The 14937-nt window shown below is 56.1% G+C and overlaps 1 protein-coding gene across 4 annotated transcripts in view; it reads left to right on the forward strand.

The window, feature by feature from the left end:
- The first annotated feature begins 1653 nt into the window (after positions 1-1653).
- Positions 1654-14937, forward strand: part of KIF3C (kinesin family member 3C) — a 43946-nt gene continuing 30662 nt past the window's right edge. For 2 of the 4 annotated variants that reach the window (XR_007918311.2, XM_051843125.2), the window contains exon 1: positions 1654-3847. Coding sequence is in view for 3 of the 4 variants with exons in the window: in XM_051843125.2 (XP_051699085.1) it covers positions 2297-3847 (1551 nt within the window). In the remaining variant the exon portion in view is untranslated. The remainder of the gene's footprint in view (positions 3848-14937) is intronic. The other 2 variants (XM_008254660.4, XM_002709977.5) reach the window with 2 other exon arrangements.

The raw sequence follows: 14937 nt of genomic DNA on the forward strand, positions 1-14937 counted from the left end.
CTTCCTCTCCCTCTCTCTTTCTGTCTGGGTAGAAGGTGAATAGGCTTGAACTCAAAGGAGAAAAGAAAGGAAAACTATTTCGCGAGTGCCTCCCACGTCCTTCACCCACATGGTCACTTCATCCCCAGGTTTCCCGCTGGGACAGCTGTTCAGACAAGTTCAACAGTGCGTTCAGAGTCACACGTCTTAGAAGCAATAGATTCCGATCTGCGTCCCATACAGGAAGAGCTGGACGCACGCTCTCCCAGGGGGTGGCCCTTTCATCCAGCCGTAGCATCAGATGTGTCAGCCAAAGCAGAGAAAAGGGCGTTCAAAAACCAAAGCCAAATGCAACAGGAACATGGCTTAAGAGCCAAGTGGTCCATCCGGAAGTCAGCCTGTCACAGCCAAGAGAAGTCAGTCTACAAAGCCAAAACCCCACCCGGCAACTGGTCCCAAAGCCAAGTTACTCACAAGCAGTGGAGCCCGATCAAGAAGAGGGTGGAGGGCGGACAGGACACTGCAGAGGTGAGTGAGCTCCCAGCCAAGCCTCATGCCTCCTCCTCCTCTCGACCTTCCAGCCCCAGGGAAGACACGGCAAAGGCTCTGGGCCCTCCAAGGACACGATGGGACACATCTGGGGGGAGGACTCAGTCCCCACCCAGTGCTCCACGGAAAGGACTTTGACTTTGTCCTTGCACTTGTAGAATTACACTTAAATTGCACCCTAGAGTGGGAGGGAGTGAAGATCCCGAAAAGAGCATCCGGCACACGCCTGCTCTCCGGGATGCTCCAGGAACCCGGAGCCGCTTGCCCGCCCACCCCGTGAAGGAGACAGTCTCTTAAACGGATGAGGAAAGGGAGGCTGGGGCAAAGCAGGTGGCTGCTCCAGTCCCAGCTTGGATGGAGAGCAGAACCGGAACTGGAATGCAGGTTGTGTTTTATGCAAATTCGATGCCTCCTTCTGCTATGGAAAAAACCCAGGGGTCAGGGAAGGCTCCACGAAGGAGGAGGAGGAGGAGGTGCCAGTGGTGTCCAAGTGGCGGCGCCCCAAGTGCAGAAGAGGACAGGGTCTCTGGGAAAGGCACAAAGGGGCAAAGCAGCTTACGGAGCCAAACTTGGCTCCTAACGGACAAGAAGGGTGCGGCTCCTAGCTGGGGGCCTGGGGTGCAGGAGGTGCGGGGCGGGGGTGGACTGCGAGAGTGCACTGTCAGGGCGGTGAAGCTGCAGAGTCGGCACGCCGCGGGGCAGCGACGCAGGAGTCGCGCGAGCAGGCTGCGGGTGCTGACGCGGGCGAGGAGACGCGGCCCCTCCTGCCCTGCCCTGGGGGTGCAGCCCAGGCCCTGGAGCTGCAAGCTGAACCAGGAACGTCTAGGCGGTGGGGGGCGCTGCAGGCGCCCTGAAGGGGACTGTCGTGGGGAGGGGGGGACACCTGCGGGCCGGAAGGGCGGGACCGCGAGACCGGGGGCGGGGGCGCGCGCCTGACGTCCCTCGAGGGCTCGCCCGCGGCGCGAGAGGCCGCCCGGACGCGAGCGCGCGCGAGGGCGCTGCAGCCCGCCGCGCCGGCCGACAACAAAGGCGGGACTACAACTCCCGGCGTGCTCTGCGCGGCCTCCCCCTTCCCCGCGCACGGCCGCGCCCGCCCGCGCGCCCCGCCCCGCGGCCCCGCCCCTCGCCCCACCCCAGCCGGGAGGCTTCGCCCGGGCCGCAGCGCGGCGGCGGCGGCAGCGGCGGCGGCAACATCCCTCGGGCCGCCGCTGCTCCGCCCCATCCCCTCTGTTTTTCTCCGTCAGTCTCCCGCGGCGGCGGCAGCGGCGGGGGCGCGGGCGGAGGCAGCCGCAGCGGCGCGGGCTGCGATGACTGGTGCCCCCGGCGCGGGTCAGGACTCCAGGTGAGCCTCTGCGCTCGCGAGGGCCGCGACCCCGCCGCCCGGCGCCCCGGCCCCGCCATGCATCCCTAGCGGAAGGAGGCGGAGGCGGAGGAGACAGCTCTGCCGCCCACCCCCATCGCATTCTCCTCTTCCTTTATCTCATTGTTGCCGCGGCTGTTTACGGCAGCGCCGCCTCTGCCCCGGCATGGGGCGGGCTCCGGGCGCTGCCCTCGGGCCGGCGCTGCTCCCTCGGCTGCCCGGGGACTCCGCCTGACCGTGCGTCTCCCCCTCCTCCTCCCCGCTGGTGCAGCAGCGGCGGGGCCACGCCAGCATCCCCACCTTCGGAGGCCGCATGCGGATTGAGGCGCGGCGCCCGGGGGCTGCGCGGCCCGCGCCCATCCCGACCTAGGGCAGCGAGCGCACAGCGGGACTCTGCCGGGCGGCAAGATGGCCAGTAAGACCAAGGCCAGCGAGGCCCTGAAGGTGGTGGCCCGGTGCCGCCCCCTCAGCAGGAAGGAGGAGGCTGCGGGTCACGAGCAGATCCTGACCATGGACGTGAAGCTGGGCCAGGTGACCCTGCGGAACCCCCGCGCCGCGCCCGGGGAGCTGCCCAAAACCTTCACCTTCGACGCCGTGTACGATGCCAGCTCCAAGCAGGCAGACCTGTACGACGAAACCGTGAGGCCCCTCATAGACTCGGTGCTCCAGGGCTTCAACGGCACCGTGTTTGCCTACGGCCAGACGGGCACCGGCAAGACCTACACCATGCAGGGCACCTGGGTGGAGCCCGAGCTGCGCGGCGTCATCCCCAACGCCTTCGAGCACATCTTCACGCACATCTCCCGCTCCCAGAACCAGCAGTACCTGGTCCGGGCCTCCTACTTGGAGATCTACCAGGAGGAGATCCGGGACCTGCTCTCCAAGGAGCCGGGCAAGAGGCTGGAGCTGAAGGAGAACCCGGAGACCGGCGTCTACATCAAGGACCTGTCTTCCTTCGTCACCAAGAACGTCAAGGAGATTGAGCACGTGATGAACCTGGGGAACCAGGCGCGGGCGGTGGGCAGCACCCACATGAACGAGCTCAGCTCCCGCTCGCATGCCATCTTTGTCATCACCGTAGAGTGCAGCGAGCGGGGCACTGACGGCCAGGACCACATCCGTGTGGGCAAGCTCAACCTGGTGGACCTGGCTGGCAGCGAGAGGCAGAACAAGGCAGGCCCCAATGCAGCCGGGGGGACTGCCGCACCAGCCGCGGGTGGCGGCGGTGGCAGTGGAGGGGGCGGGGGCGGCGGGGCTGGTGGCGGAGAGAGGCCCAAGGAAGCTTCCAAGATCAACCTCTCGCTGTCAGCCCTGGGCAACGTGATCGCCGCCCTGGCGGGCAACAGAAGCACCCACATCCCCTACCGGGACTCCAAGCTGACCCGGCTGCTCCAGGACTCTCTAGGGGGCAATGCCAAGACCATCATGGTGGCCACGCTGGGACCAGCCTCTCACAGCTACGACGAGAGCCTGTCCACCCTGCGCTTTGCCAACCGAGCCAAGAACATCAAGAACAAGCCCCGGGTGAACGAGGACCCCAAGGACACGCTGCTGCGGGAGTTCCAGGAGGAGATCGCCCGCCTGAAGGCGCAGCTGGAGAGGAAGGGGATGCTGGGCAAGCGGCCGCGCAGGAAGAGCGGCCGCAGGAAGAAGGCCGTGTCGGCCCCGGCCGGGTACCCCGAGGGCGCCGTGCCGGAGGCCTGGGTGGCGGAGGACGAGGACGACAGCAACAACAACCACTGCCCGCCGCAGCCCCTCCTGGAGCCGGCCCTGGAGAAGGGCATGGAGAACTACCTGCAGGAGCAGAAGGAGCGGCTGGAGGAGGAGAAGGCGGCCATCCAGGACGACCGCAGCCTGCTGAGCGAGGAGAAGCAGAAGCTGCTGGAGGAGAAGGAGAAGATGCTGGAGGACCTGCGGCGGGAGCAGCAGGCCACAGAGCTGCTCGCCGCCAAGTACAAGGTAAGGGCCCGGGCGAGCCTGGGCACGTGGGGGCTCCCTGCAGGGCTCCCCCGAGGGTCTGCGACCCGGCCCAGAGGGCCCCTGGCTGTCCTCGTGGAGTGCCAGGCACAGGCACACACGTGCACACGCATGCACACACACACACAAAGCAGAGCTGGTGGTCTCTGCTGGCCGTCCCAGCAGAGGGTCCACCAGGTCTGGGGATGGCCAGGCAGGCCCGCAGCCTCTCGTGAGTGTGAGCCCGGCGCAGCCTCCTGCCCTGAGGCTTCCTCCCTCTGTAGCATCCTCTGACCTGCATCATTTTAGTGACGACTGACAGGTGGGTAGCACTTTGCTGCTTACGGAGTCCCTGCCATGTATGATCTCATCCAAGTTGGCAGTTCTTAATCCCCCTTTACAGGCAAGGAACTGAGGCACAAAGAAGTGGCAGGTCCCAGACTGCTGTGTACAGAGTGGCAGAGCTGAGCTGGAACCCACGGACCTCGGTCTGCTCTTTGATGGGCGGGACCACGAATGGAGCATACTCCCCGTGAAAATGGTTCCCAGGCCCACCCAGTGGGCCCTTGGCCCGGTGTCAGCAGGAAGGCGCTGCAGGGTCCTGCAGGAGGTGGGGTGGAAAGAGCCCTGGCCCCGTACCAGAGCCCTGGAGGCCGGGCCAGCTGCACTGCTCCTCGCCGAGGGACCTTGCGCACGTTGCTCCTCTCTCTCTCCAGGCCTCGGTCTCCCTTCTCCTGGACATCTCGGAGGCTGTGCCAAGCTGACCTGAATTATTCTGAAAAGCAAACCAATCAGCCCCCACCCAGGCCTCATCACAATAATACCCAGTCCCCCATTGCCCTGAGGGGTGCCAGAGCCTCACTGTGCGCTTCCCTGTGGGAGCCTCCAGACCCTAAGTGGGGCTGAGCTACCCAGGCGCCACCTGGCCCACCACAGACCTGCTTCATTTCAGTGCTGCAGATGCCACCACTCGCTAGTCCAGGCATTTCCAGGCCCCCAGAGCCTTCTGTGCTAGGGGTTGGAGGAAGGACATAGGGAGCCATGAGCTTGCTGGGAAGAGGCAGCCATCGCCATTCCCTGTTCTGCCCAGAAGTGGGAGCTGGGGGCAGGGAAGCCCAGCCTACAGCCCCTGGAAGAGTGGCAGCTGGGCTGGCTGCATTGTCTGTGAGGTGGGGATGTGTTGCGCCGCGAGCCTTGCGTGCTGAATATTTAATTCACCTCCGTGAGCTCAGCCAGGGCTGTGCTGAGCTGCTTCCTCAAGGGAGGCATCAGGGCCTGGCATCATTAGGGCCGTCCTGGGAGAAGCGGATGCTAAGACAGGGTGGTTAGAATCAGCCATCCCCGGCAGGCCAGACTCTGCAACTGGGGAATCTTATCTGCTCAGTCTGTCGCTTGTTTCTCCGCAAGACCTCCCCCTCCTTGAAGCTGGGGGCAATGAACACCCATCAGCCCCCTGAGAGATGGGTAGGAGGGGCAGGGTGGCTGGAAGGTTCCCGCTGCTGAGAACGGGCTGGCTCTCCTTAATAAGGTTTCTAGGATCAAAGGCAACACAAGGCACAGATGGCAGGATAGTCAAGCAGAGAAGCCAGCACCAGAATTCCTGCACTAGCGGTGTAGCCCAGGGGATGCTGCAGCCTTGTGGCCGGCAGGGGCTGTGCCCGGGGCCACACAGGTGAGGCAGGAAGAATCCAGACTCTGGTCCTCGGTCCAGCCTCTGTCCATTGCACTTGATAATCAGAGTGGTTCACTTTTATGTAAATAACACTTTGACATCTTTATCTCATTTGTTCCTCCCAACAACCCCAAGACGTGGGTATTCATTAGTGTTCTCATTTGACAGTGAAATGAGGATGGAGAGGTGGAGTGATACTGGCTGGCGAGTGGCAGGGCCGGGGCTGGGACCCGAGTCTTCTGGTGCCCCCCAGACCTGAGCTGTCTTGAGATCGTCACCAGGTCCTCCCTGTGGGCTCACTGTGTGACTCACGACAAAGGCCTTGCCTGACATAGCTCCCCGGGGAGGGGCTGGAATGGTCACTTTGTGCCAGGTGTTGGATGTAAGCCAGCGGGGAGGGGTGTCTGGGAAATTCCAGGCGGGGATGATGCTGTGTCCGGTGACTTCTGGTCCCACCCAGCCCCGGACAGTCAGCCGTGAGCAAGCTCAGGGTGGAGCCTAGACCTGGGTCCCAGCCTCCCCCCAGCCCCTCTGGCATGCCTGGGGGGGGGGGGCTGTTTTTAGGATGGCATCCTCAGGCCTCTTCTTTCCCGGGGTTGTGCTGAAGATGAAATGAGATCATTCATGTGAGGCTGTGTGAAATAAGTTGAAAGCTCCAAATAAATGGGAGGTGTTAGCAGCCACAGGGCGGCTTCTGTCTTCCGGGAGGTGTCGTGGTTGCCAGGACTGGCAGCTTTGTTAGCTTCACTGCTGCCTCACCTGCCCCCTGGCCGCCTCACCGTGGCCCTGCAGCCTTCGGGAGCAGGGCCAGACAGGAAAGCGGGAGCTCTGGGCCCTCCTAGAAATGAGCTGAGCTCTTGCTCCCCGTCCTCAGCTCCCTCCTGTCCCTGCTCTCTGCGCTGTGGGGTCCACTGCACTTCTCACCCGCCCTGCTCCCCCCTGGGGGCAGCTGAGCAGGAGCTGGTGCGACCCAGTGCCCTCGTTCCCTGTCTGACTCACGCTCAGTCTGCCTCGCCCGCCCTCCCTGCCTGCCACCTCCGAGGCTCCCTTTCCCTTTGTTCTCCCCTCACTGTGTGCGAATCCCACGCCTGGCTCCTGGAGCCTCCCTTCCTCCCCGTTTCCGACTTGCCCTGTGGATTGCCGGCCGCAGGGGACTGAAGATGTGCAGATGTGCGCGTTTGTGCTGGTGGTCAGGGCTCTGTTTAGCATTTGTCATTAGCCAGCCATACTTAGTGGTGTCTCCAAGGGCTGGGGGGCTTGGTGTCATGCAAGGCCTGGGAGGGAAGAGGAGGAGGTGACAAAGCAGACCCACAGTGCTGAGGGAAAGCTCAGCTCTTCGGTACTGTCCAGAGAAAATGCACGAGTCAGGGCACAGCGCACATCCTGGAGGCGCGCTGGTGGGTGCATGCAGATTGGGTGAAGGCCTGCTTGACTCAGATTTAATTGTGCAAGAAAAAAAATTTTTAGGGGTTTGTTTTATTTATTTGAAAGAGTTACAGAGAGAGAGAGAGAGAGAGAGAGAAAGTCTTCCATCTGCTGATTCACTCCCTAAATGGCTAGGGCTGGGCCAGGCCAAAGGCAGGAACTAGGAGTGTCTTACATGTCTCTCATGTGGGTACAGGGCCCAAGCATTTGGGCCATCACCTGCTGCTTTCCCAGGCACAGGAACAGGGAAGTGGAGCAGCTAGGACTTGAACCAGTGCTCATATGACATATCAGCATTGCAGGTGGTTGCTTTACCTGCTACAGCACAGTGCTGGCTCCAAGAAAATTTATTTCTTTTTTTTAATTAAATTTTTTAAAAATTTCTTTATTTGAAAGAGTTATACAGAGAGGGGAGAGGCAGAGAGAAAGAGAGAGAGAGGTCCTCCATCCAATGGTTCACTCCCCAGTTGGCCACAATGGCCAGAGCTGCACCGATCCAAAGCCAGGATCCAGGTGCAGGGGCCCAAGGACTTGGGCTGTTTTACGCTGCTTTCCCAGGCCTTAACAGAGAGCTGGATGGGAAGTGGAACAGCAGAGTCTCGAACCAGCGCCCATATGGAATGCTGGCGCTTCAGGCCAGGGCATTAACCCCCTGCACCACATCGCCAGCCCCAAGAAAATTTCTTAAAATGACTACTTTAAGGGCAAATGTCCTGGTGTGGTGGGTTAAACTGCCACTGGGGATGCCTGTACCCCATATTGGAGTACCTGGGATTGAGTCCCAACATCTCTAGTTCTAATGTAGCTTCCTGCTGATGCATGCTGGGAGGTGGCAGATGATGGCTTACATGCCTGGGTCTTCCCCTGCTGGCCATGTGGGAAATCCGAATGGAATTGTGGGCTGCTGGCTTTGGACTGGTCCAGCCCTGGCTGTTGTTGGCTTCTGGGGCATGAATCAGTAGATGAAGATCTCTTTTTTCCCTCTGTCTCTCTGTCATTCTGCCTTTCAAGTAGATGAAAATAAATGAATAAACAGTTATTTTAAAATGGCTAATTTTGAAATAGATTTTTTTTTTTGGAGGGATTGCATTAAATGGATTCTAAAGCTTTGGGTCCAGCTGCATAGAGGGAAAAGAGGGAAAGACACAGTGCGGGCTTGAGCCAAAGTAGAGAGGCTGAAATCGCAGTATTGGGTGTGATCCATGGCTGGCAGGTCTGCGGGGAGCAGAGCAGGGGGCTTGGCCAGAGCCCAGCTCTCTGTGGAGGGACGTGGAAAGGAGACCCTGCAGAAGCAGCCCCAAAAGCCAGAGGGATGCTGTCACTGTAGGGAGCATAAACCACACTGAATTATTCGTGTCCTCTCAGCATGGGAATTAACCATACATGAGGATGCAGGAGAGGGAGTCCAAACCTGAAAAACAATAGCAATAAAAATAACATTTTGAACACTTGCTTTGTGCCAAGCATGATACTATGTACAGATTGTCTCATTAATCCATACAGGAACGATGTTATTGTTTCCATTTTGTAGATGAGAAAGCCAGGCCCATTGTAGTTAAGTAACTGGCCCAGGCTGCATGCTTTTCATATAGCAGATCTGGTTAAACTCAGCTTTGTTTGACATGAAATGGAATGCTCTTGATGCTGAAAGAATTAGGAGCATCAGGGTGGGAACTGGCTGCTGGGGAGGTGGTGAAATGACAGGAGCTGTAGAAGACATGTGGACTTTTTTAAAAAAATGTATTTATTTGTTTGAGAGGCAGAGTTTTGGACACAGAGTGAGAGAGAGGGAGGGAGAGAGAGAGTGAGCACTTTCATCTGCTGATTCACTCCCTAAATGGCTGCAATGGCTGCAGCTGGGCTGGTCCAAAGCCAGGAGCCAGGAGCTTCTTCCAGGTCTCCCACATGGGTGCAGGGGCCCCAGCACTTGGGCCATCTTCCACTGCTATCCCAGGCCACAGCAGAGCGCTGGATCGGAAGAGCTGGGGCTTGAACCAGTGCCCATATGGGATGCCAGCGCTGCAAGTGGAGGCTAAACCTACTGCTCCCCACAGCGCCCGCCCCACATGTGGAATTTGCGGACAGAATCCAGCCCCACTGGAGATGGGTCAGTGGCGTTTTGAAGCAAGAAAGGGCTGGATTGGAGACTGGGGCTCCCCTTGAGGAGAGGCTCGACTGAAACCCCTGGCTGGCGGCCCTGGCCGCTCGCTCTGTGCGCGAGACTCCTGTCCTCATCTCTGCAGACTTCATTCTGAGGAGCTCCGTCCAGGACCTGCGCCTCAGAGTCGGGCAGGTCTGGGTTTAGTGAGGCGCTAGTTCTGAGACCATGAGCCCTGAGCTGGGTTAATATTCACACCCACGTTTTAGTGCTGTTGAGAAGTTCAATACAATAATCAATGTATAGCACTTTGCACAGTTCTTGGCATGTTAGTGGTCAGCAAATAATTGTTATTAACGTTCTTTTTAGCTGGCTGATGGAAGTTTTCCCGTGGCCGCTTTCCTGATGTGTCAAACACATCACATTTTATTTCAGCATTCAAAGCCCACCAGTCTGGCTGCAGTTAATCTCTCAAGCAACTTACTCCAGTAGGAGACCCACAGCCAGCTGGTCTACCCCATCCTTTGAACCCAACATGCTGGTTGCACTGTTTCTGTATTCTGTAATGTCCCTGGTAACCAACAAGTGGCAGTTATGGAAGCAGGTTAAGCTCCGTAGAAAGAATTTCCTTTTTTCAATATTTATTTATTTATTTATTTATTTGAAAGTTAGAGTTACAGAAAGAGGGAGAGATACCATCCATCCTCTGGTTCACTCCCCAAATGGCTGCAACGACCAGAGCTGGGCCAGGCGCCAGAAGCTTTACCCGGGTCTCCTGCGTGGGTGCAGGGGCCCAAGCACTTGGGCCATCTTCCTCTGCTTTCTTAGGCACATTAGCTGGGAGCTGGCTCCCAAACCTTTTTAAGTTAGAGTTGAGCTGTTTTAAACTGTGGCGTAGCAGGTTAAGCGCCACCTGCAGTGCCGGCATCCCATGTGGGCACCAGTTTGAGACTCAGTTGCTCCCCTTCAATCCAGCTCTCTGCTGTGGCCTGGGAAGGCAGTAGAAGATGACCCGAGTCCTTGGGCCCTGCACCCGCTTGGGAGACCTGGAAGATGCTCCTGGCTCCTGGCTTTGGATCAGTGCAGTTCCGGCTGTTGAGGCCAATTAGGAAGTGAACCAGCAATGGAAGACCTCTCTCTCTCTCTGCCTCTCCTTCTCTCTATGTGTAACTCTGACTTTCAAATAAATAATTAAATCTTAAAAAAAAAAAAAGTGGGTGGGGACCAGCATTGTGGCATACCAGGTAAAACCACTGCTTCTAATGCCAACAACCCATATGGGCACCAGTTTGTGTCTCAGCTGCTCCACTTCTGATCCAGCTCCCTGCCAATATCCTGGGAAATCAGCAGAAGATGACCCAAGTGCTTGGGCCCCTGCCACCAATATGAGATACCTAGAAGAAACTCCTAGCTTTAGCTTGGCCCACCCCTGGCAGTTATGGCCATTGAGGGGAGTGAACCGGCAGATTGAAGATCTCTCTCTCTCCAACTCTCGTCTCAATAAATGAATAAATCTTTTTTAAAAAGATAACCTAGGGAGCATCTGCTTTTCCAGAATCTGTCTGGTTCCATCTGCACATCTGCACATCCCCAAGCCCTGTGTGGGATACTCTGAGACTTACGGGGCGGGGTGATCAGGCACTGTGTACCCTGCTCCCCATCCCAGCTGAACCCTCCCCAATCAGACCCTCGAGAGAAGGATCCACATAGCAAGTGGCCTGTGCAGCAAGCCGGGCCTGGCTTCTAAGTCGGAGTCCATGGCCTTGGTGGGAGCCATGACTGGCATTCCTTCCCATCCCGGAGGGTGTGGTCACTTAGCAGAATTTCCCTGTGCTGGCGGGAAGCACCTAAGACTAATGTGTCTCCATCTGAGGTTCGATGCGTCTCAGCAGGCCTTTGGGGCCAGCGCCGGCCTTCTCCGGCTGTGCGTTGGCTTTTATTACAGCCGGTGGGTAGCGAGACATTGGATGAAGTGGCTGTGATAATGTTCTCATTGTATTCCGAGGACCAGAAGGAAAGGCCCAGGACCCAGCTGGAGAGGGGTGCTTTGTCCTGGCTGTGGCTGGCCAGTCGGGGGCACTTAGAGCTGCTGAGCCTGGTGGCGTGTCTGCGTGGATGAGAAAATGGTCCTCACCACAGATCCAGCCCTGCCACTGAGGGGCTGGGCAAGGCAGACCCCTGTGCTCAGAGCCCGCAGGGCACCTGCCATTTGAGTCAGTGTGTCTGAAATGTTTGACACCCTGAGAAATTCCTGGGCATTGACTTGTGGGCATGCTGAAGAGTTACTTTCTAGTTGACTGTCTTCCCTCCCTGGTGTACCCAGCAGAGCAGTACCAGGTGCTGAGTGAAACTATTAACAGAACACTAGATAACAGGCCTGTGGGCTTTTACCTTTCTTCAGGTGGGCCAGCAGGAAAATAATGACAATAAATAATAATGACAATAACATTAATAATAGGGGGCTGGTGCTGTGGCATAGTAGGCTAAGCCTCCGCCTGTGGTGCCAACATCCCATATGGGTGCTGATTCATATCTGGGCTGCTCCACTTCCAATCCAGCTCTCTGCTATGGCCTGGGAAAGCAGTGGAAGATGGCCCAAGTCCTTGGTCCCCTGCACCCACGTGGGAGACCCAGAAGAAGCTGCTGGCTTCAGATTGGCTTACCTCTGGCCATTGCGGCCATTTAGGGAATGAACCAGTGGATGGAAGACCTTTCTCTCTGTCTCTGCCTCTCTATGTCTGTAACTCTGTCTTTCAAATAAATAAATAAAATCTTTAAAAAAAAGTAATAATAATGGGAGCTACCCTTTCTTCCATATGTGCCTAATGCCAAGCACTCTGATACGTCTTTTTTTCAAAAGCACTTTAACAATTAGAGATGCCCAATCACATTTTAGTTGTTTGTTTTTTCATCTACTTGAAAGGCAGAGAGAGAGAGTGAAATAGTGAACTTCTCTGGGCCGGCACTGTGGCACAGTGGGTTAACACCCTAGCCTGAAGCGCCAGCATCCCATATGGGCACCAGTTCTAGTCCCAGCTGCTCCTCTTCCCATCCAGCTCTCTGCTATGGCCTGGGAAAACAGTTGAAAAAGGCCCAAATCCTTGGGCCCTGCACCCGCATGGGAGACCCAGAAGAAGCTCCAGCCATTGTGGCCAACTGGGGAGTGAACCATCAGATGGAAGATCTCTCTCTCTCTCTCTCTCTCTCTCTCTCTCTCTCATTCTCTGCCTCTCCTCTCTGTGTAACTCTGACTTTCAAATAAAGAAAGAAATAAATAAAAATAAAAGAGCTCTTCTCTCCGTTTGGTTTACTCTCAAATGCCTGCGACAGGCAGGGCTGGGCCAAGCCAAAGCCAGAGCCTCGAACTCCATCTGGATCTCGCACTTGGATATCAGAGGCCTAAGCACTTGCGCCATCATACGCTACCTCCCAGATACATTCACAGGAAGCTGCATTGGAAGCACTCAAACCAGCACTCTGAGATGGGGTGTAGGTGTCCCAAGAATCAGCTTGACCTGTAGTGTCTCAATGCCTGCCCCTCTGGTGTGTTCTTTTTGTGCATTACTTTACTTTATTTAAAAAATTATTTTATTTATTTGAAAGGCAGGAAGAGAGAGACAGACGTCTCCCACCTACTGGTTCATTCCCCAAATGCATGAAATGGCTAGGGTTGGGCCAAGACAAAGTCAGCAGCTGGGAACTCAAATGTGGGTCTCCCGTGTGGGTGGCAGGGACCCCAGTACTCGAGTCGTCAGTTACTGCCTCTCAGGGCGCACATCAGTAGGAATCTGCTATGTGAGACAGCCAGGCACTCTGATATGGGGTCAGGCACTCTGATGTGGGGTGTGGGCTTCCCAAGCAGTGTGCTAAATGCTCATCCCTATGTTGTTTTATTTAATCCTCAAAATAGTACTATTGTGAAATAGTAATATTTTATTATTAAGAAATTTTTTTGAGAGGCAGAGAGAGAGAGAGAAAGCTCCCATCTACCAGCTTACCCACCAAATGCCCATGAGATGAGAGTCAGGGCTAGATAAGGCCAAAGTTAGAATCTGGGAATATGCCCCAGTTCTCCGATGTGGGTGGCAGGGACCCAAGTACTTGAGCCAACAGTGCTGCCCCTGAGATCAGCACTGACAGGAAGCTGGAGTCAGGAGCCAGAACTAGGGAGTGACCCAGCCACTTTGGTATAGCATGCGGGTGTCTTAACCATTAGACTAAATGTCTACTTGGAGTAGTGCTATTTTTATCTTCACATGACAGTGAGGGATATTAAGGAATGAACAACTCTAAGTCGCACACCTAGGAAGAGGCAGGGCCAGAATTCAGAGCCCATATCTGCCTGGCTCCATAGCCTGCAGGCTTCCCATCCCTGCTGTGACATCGGCTCAGAAAGGAAGCATTTATGTCGGATCCCTGGCTAACAGGCCCCAGCGGGAACCTGTTGTCTCGAGGTGCTTAACTCATCTCTGCCTCTCCGTATGATGCAACCCTCCAACCCCCGCCCAGCCTCTGCCCTCAGCCCAGCGCCATTCACCTATGTAATCAACAAGTACAGGTGGGCATTTGGCACTGCTGTTAACACACCAGTTGGGATGCCCGCATTCCAAATCAGCATGCCTGGGTTTGAGTCCTGGTTCTGCTTTTTTGTTTGTTTCTTCATTTTCTTAAAGACTTACTTATTTATTAGAAAGGCAGAGTTACAGAAAGGCAGAGGCTGAGAGAGAAGTCTTCCATCCACTGGTTCACTCCCCAGATGGAATCAATAGCTGGAGCTGGGCCAATCCAAAGCCAGGAGCCAGGAGCCTCTTCTGGTTCTCCCACGTGGATGCAGGGGACCAAGGACTTGGGCCATCTTCCGCTGCTTTCCCAGGCCACAGCAGAGAGCTGGATCAGAAGGTGGAGCAGCTGGGACTCGATGTTTTACCCACTATGCCACAGTGCTGGCCTCTGGCTCCACTTTTTTTTTTTTTTTTTAAGATTTATTTTATTTATTTGAATTGCAGAGTTAGAGGCAGAGGCAGAGAGGGAGAGTTCTTCCATTGCTGGTTCCCTCCCCAGATGGCCGCAACAGCCTGAGCTGTGACGATCTGAAGCCAGGATTTTTATACCTTTTTCATAATTGTATGTTACTTTTTTCAACTGAACAAAAAGTAATGTAAATTTCTTCAAGGGGAAAAACCCTTTTGTTGGGGGGAAGACAGACAGGTGCTTGGATTTAGAAATTTTTGCACCAAAAATAATCGTATCTTTTAGTTCGATTTCCATTGATTTTTTTGTTTGTTTGTTTGTTCCTTTGTATGTCAAGATCCCGTTGGAAGATTTGCTTGAAGGTGATGAATAATTGAGGGAACTCCAGGTTGATGACCATACCCATTTACACCAGTTGTTGGTAATCCTGTGGCTGTGGACAAGTGGCTTCCCCTGCCAGGGGTTGGAGGAAGTGATAGGTAGATGATTCCTTGCTCTTTGTACCATTTGCTGGTTCACCTGGGGAGCCGTGGGTTGGGAGCCAGGAGGCAGGGAGCAGCCTGCGTGCGGGCAGTGCAGGAGGGAAAGGGATGGCCAGGCCTTCACTGGGAGCCTGGAGGCCGTGACCCCCACCACTACCCCCACCCCCTAGACAAGGGTGCTTCCTGAAGCTTGTAGGAAAGAGGAATGGAGAGACAAGCTGGCTTGGGAGTGAAGCGTTGTTCTAGTGGTTTTACTCATGGTTTTCATCTACTTGAAAGTTTCAGGGCTGACTGTCTCTGCCCGCTCTTCTCCAGCGTGGCCTGAAGCACTTCCGGGCATCCTGCCTTGCCCAGTTCAAGGCCGAGACCAGGGTGTACGCCCCTCGCTCCCTGGCCGAAATTTCTCTCAATCTCTCATTGTTTCTTCCTGTTTTCTTTTTTCTTA

The sequence above is a fragment of the Oryctolagus cuniculus genome, chromosome 2, assembly GCF_964237555.1.
Source record: "Oryctolagus cuniculus chromosome 2, mOryCun1.1, whole genome shotgun sequence".
NCBI classification, from domain to species: Eukaryota; Metazoa; Chordata; class Mammalia; order Lagomorpha; family Leporidae; genus Oryctolagus; species Oryctolagus cuniculus.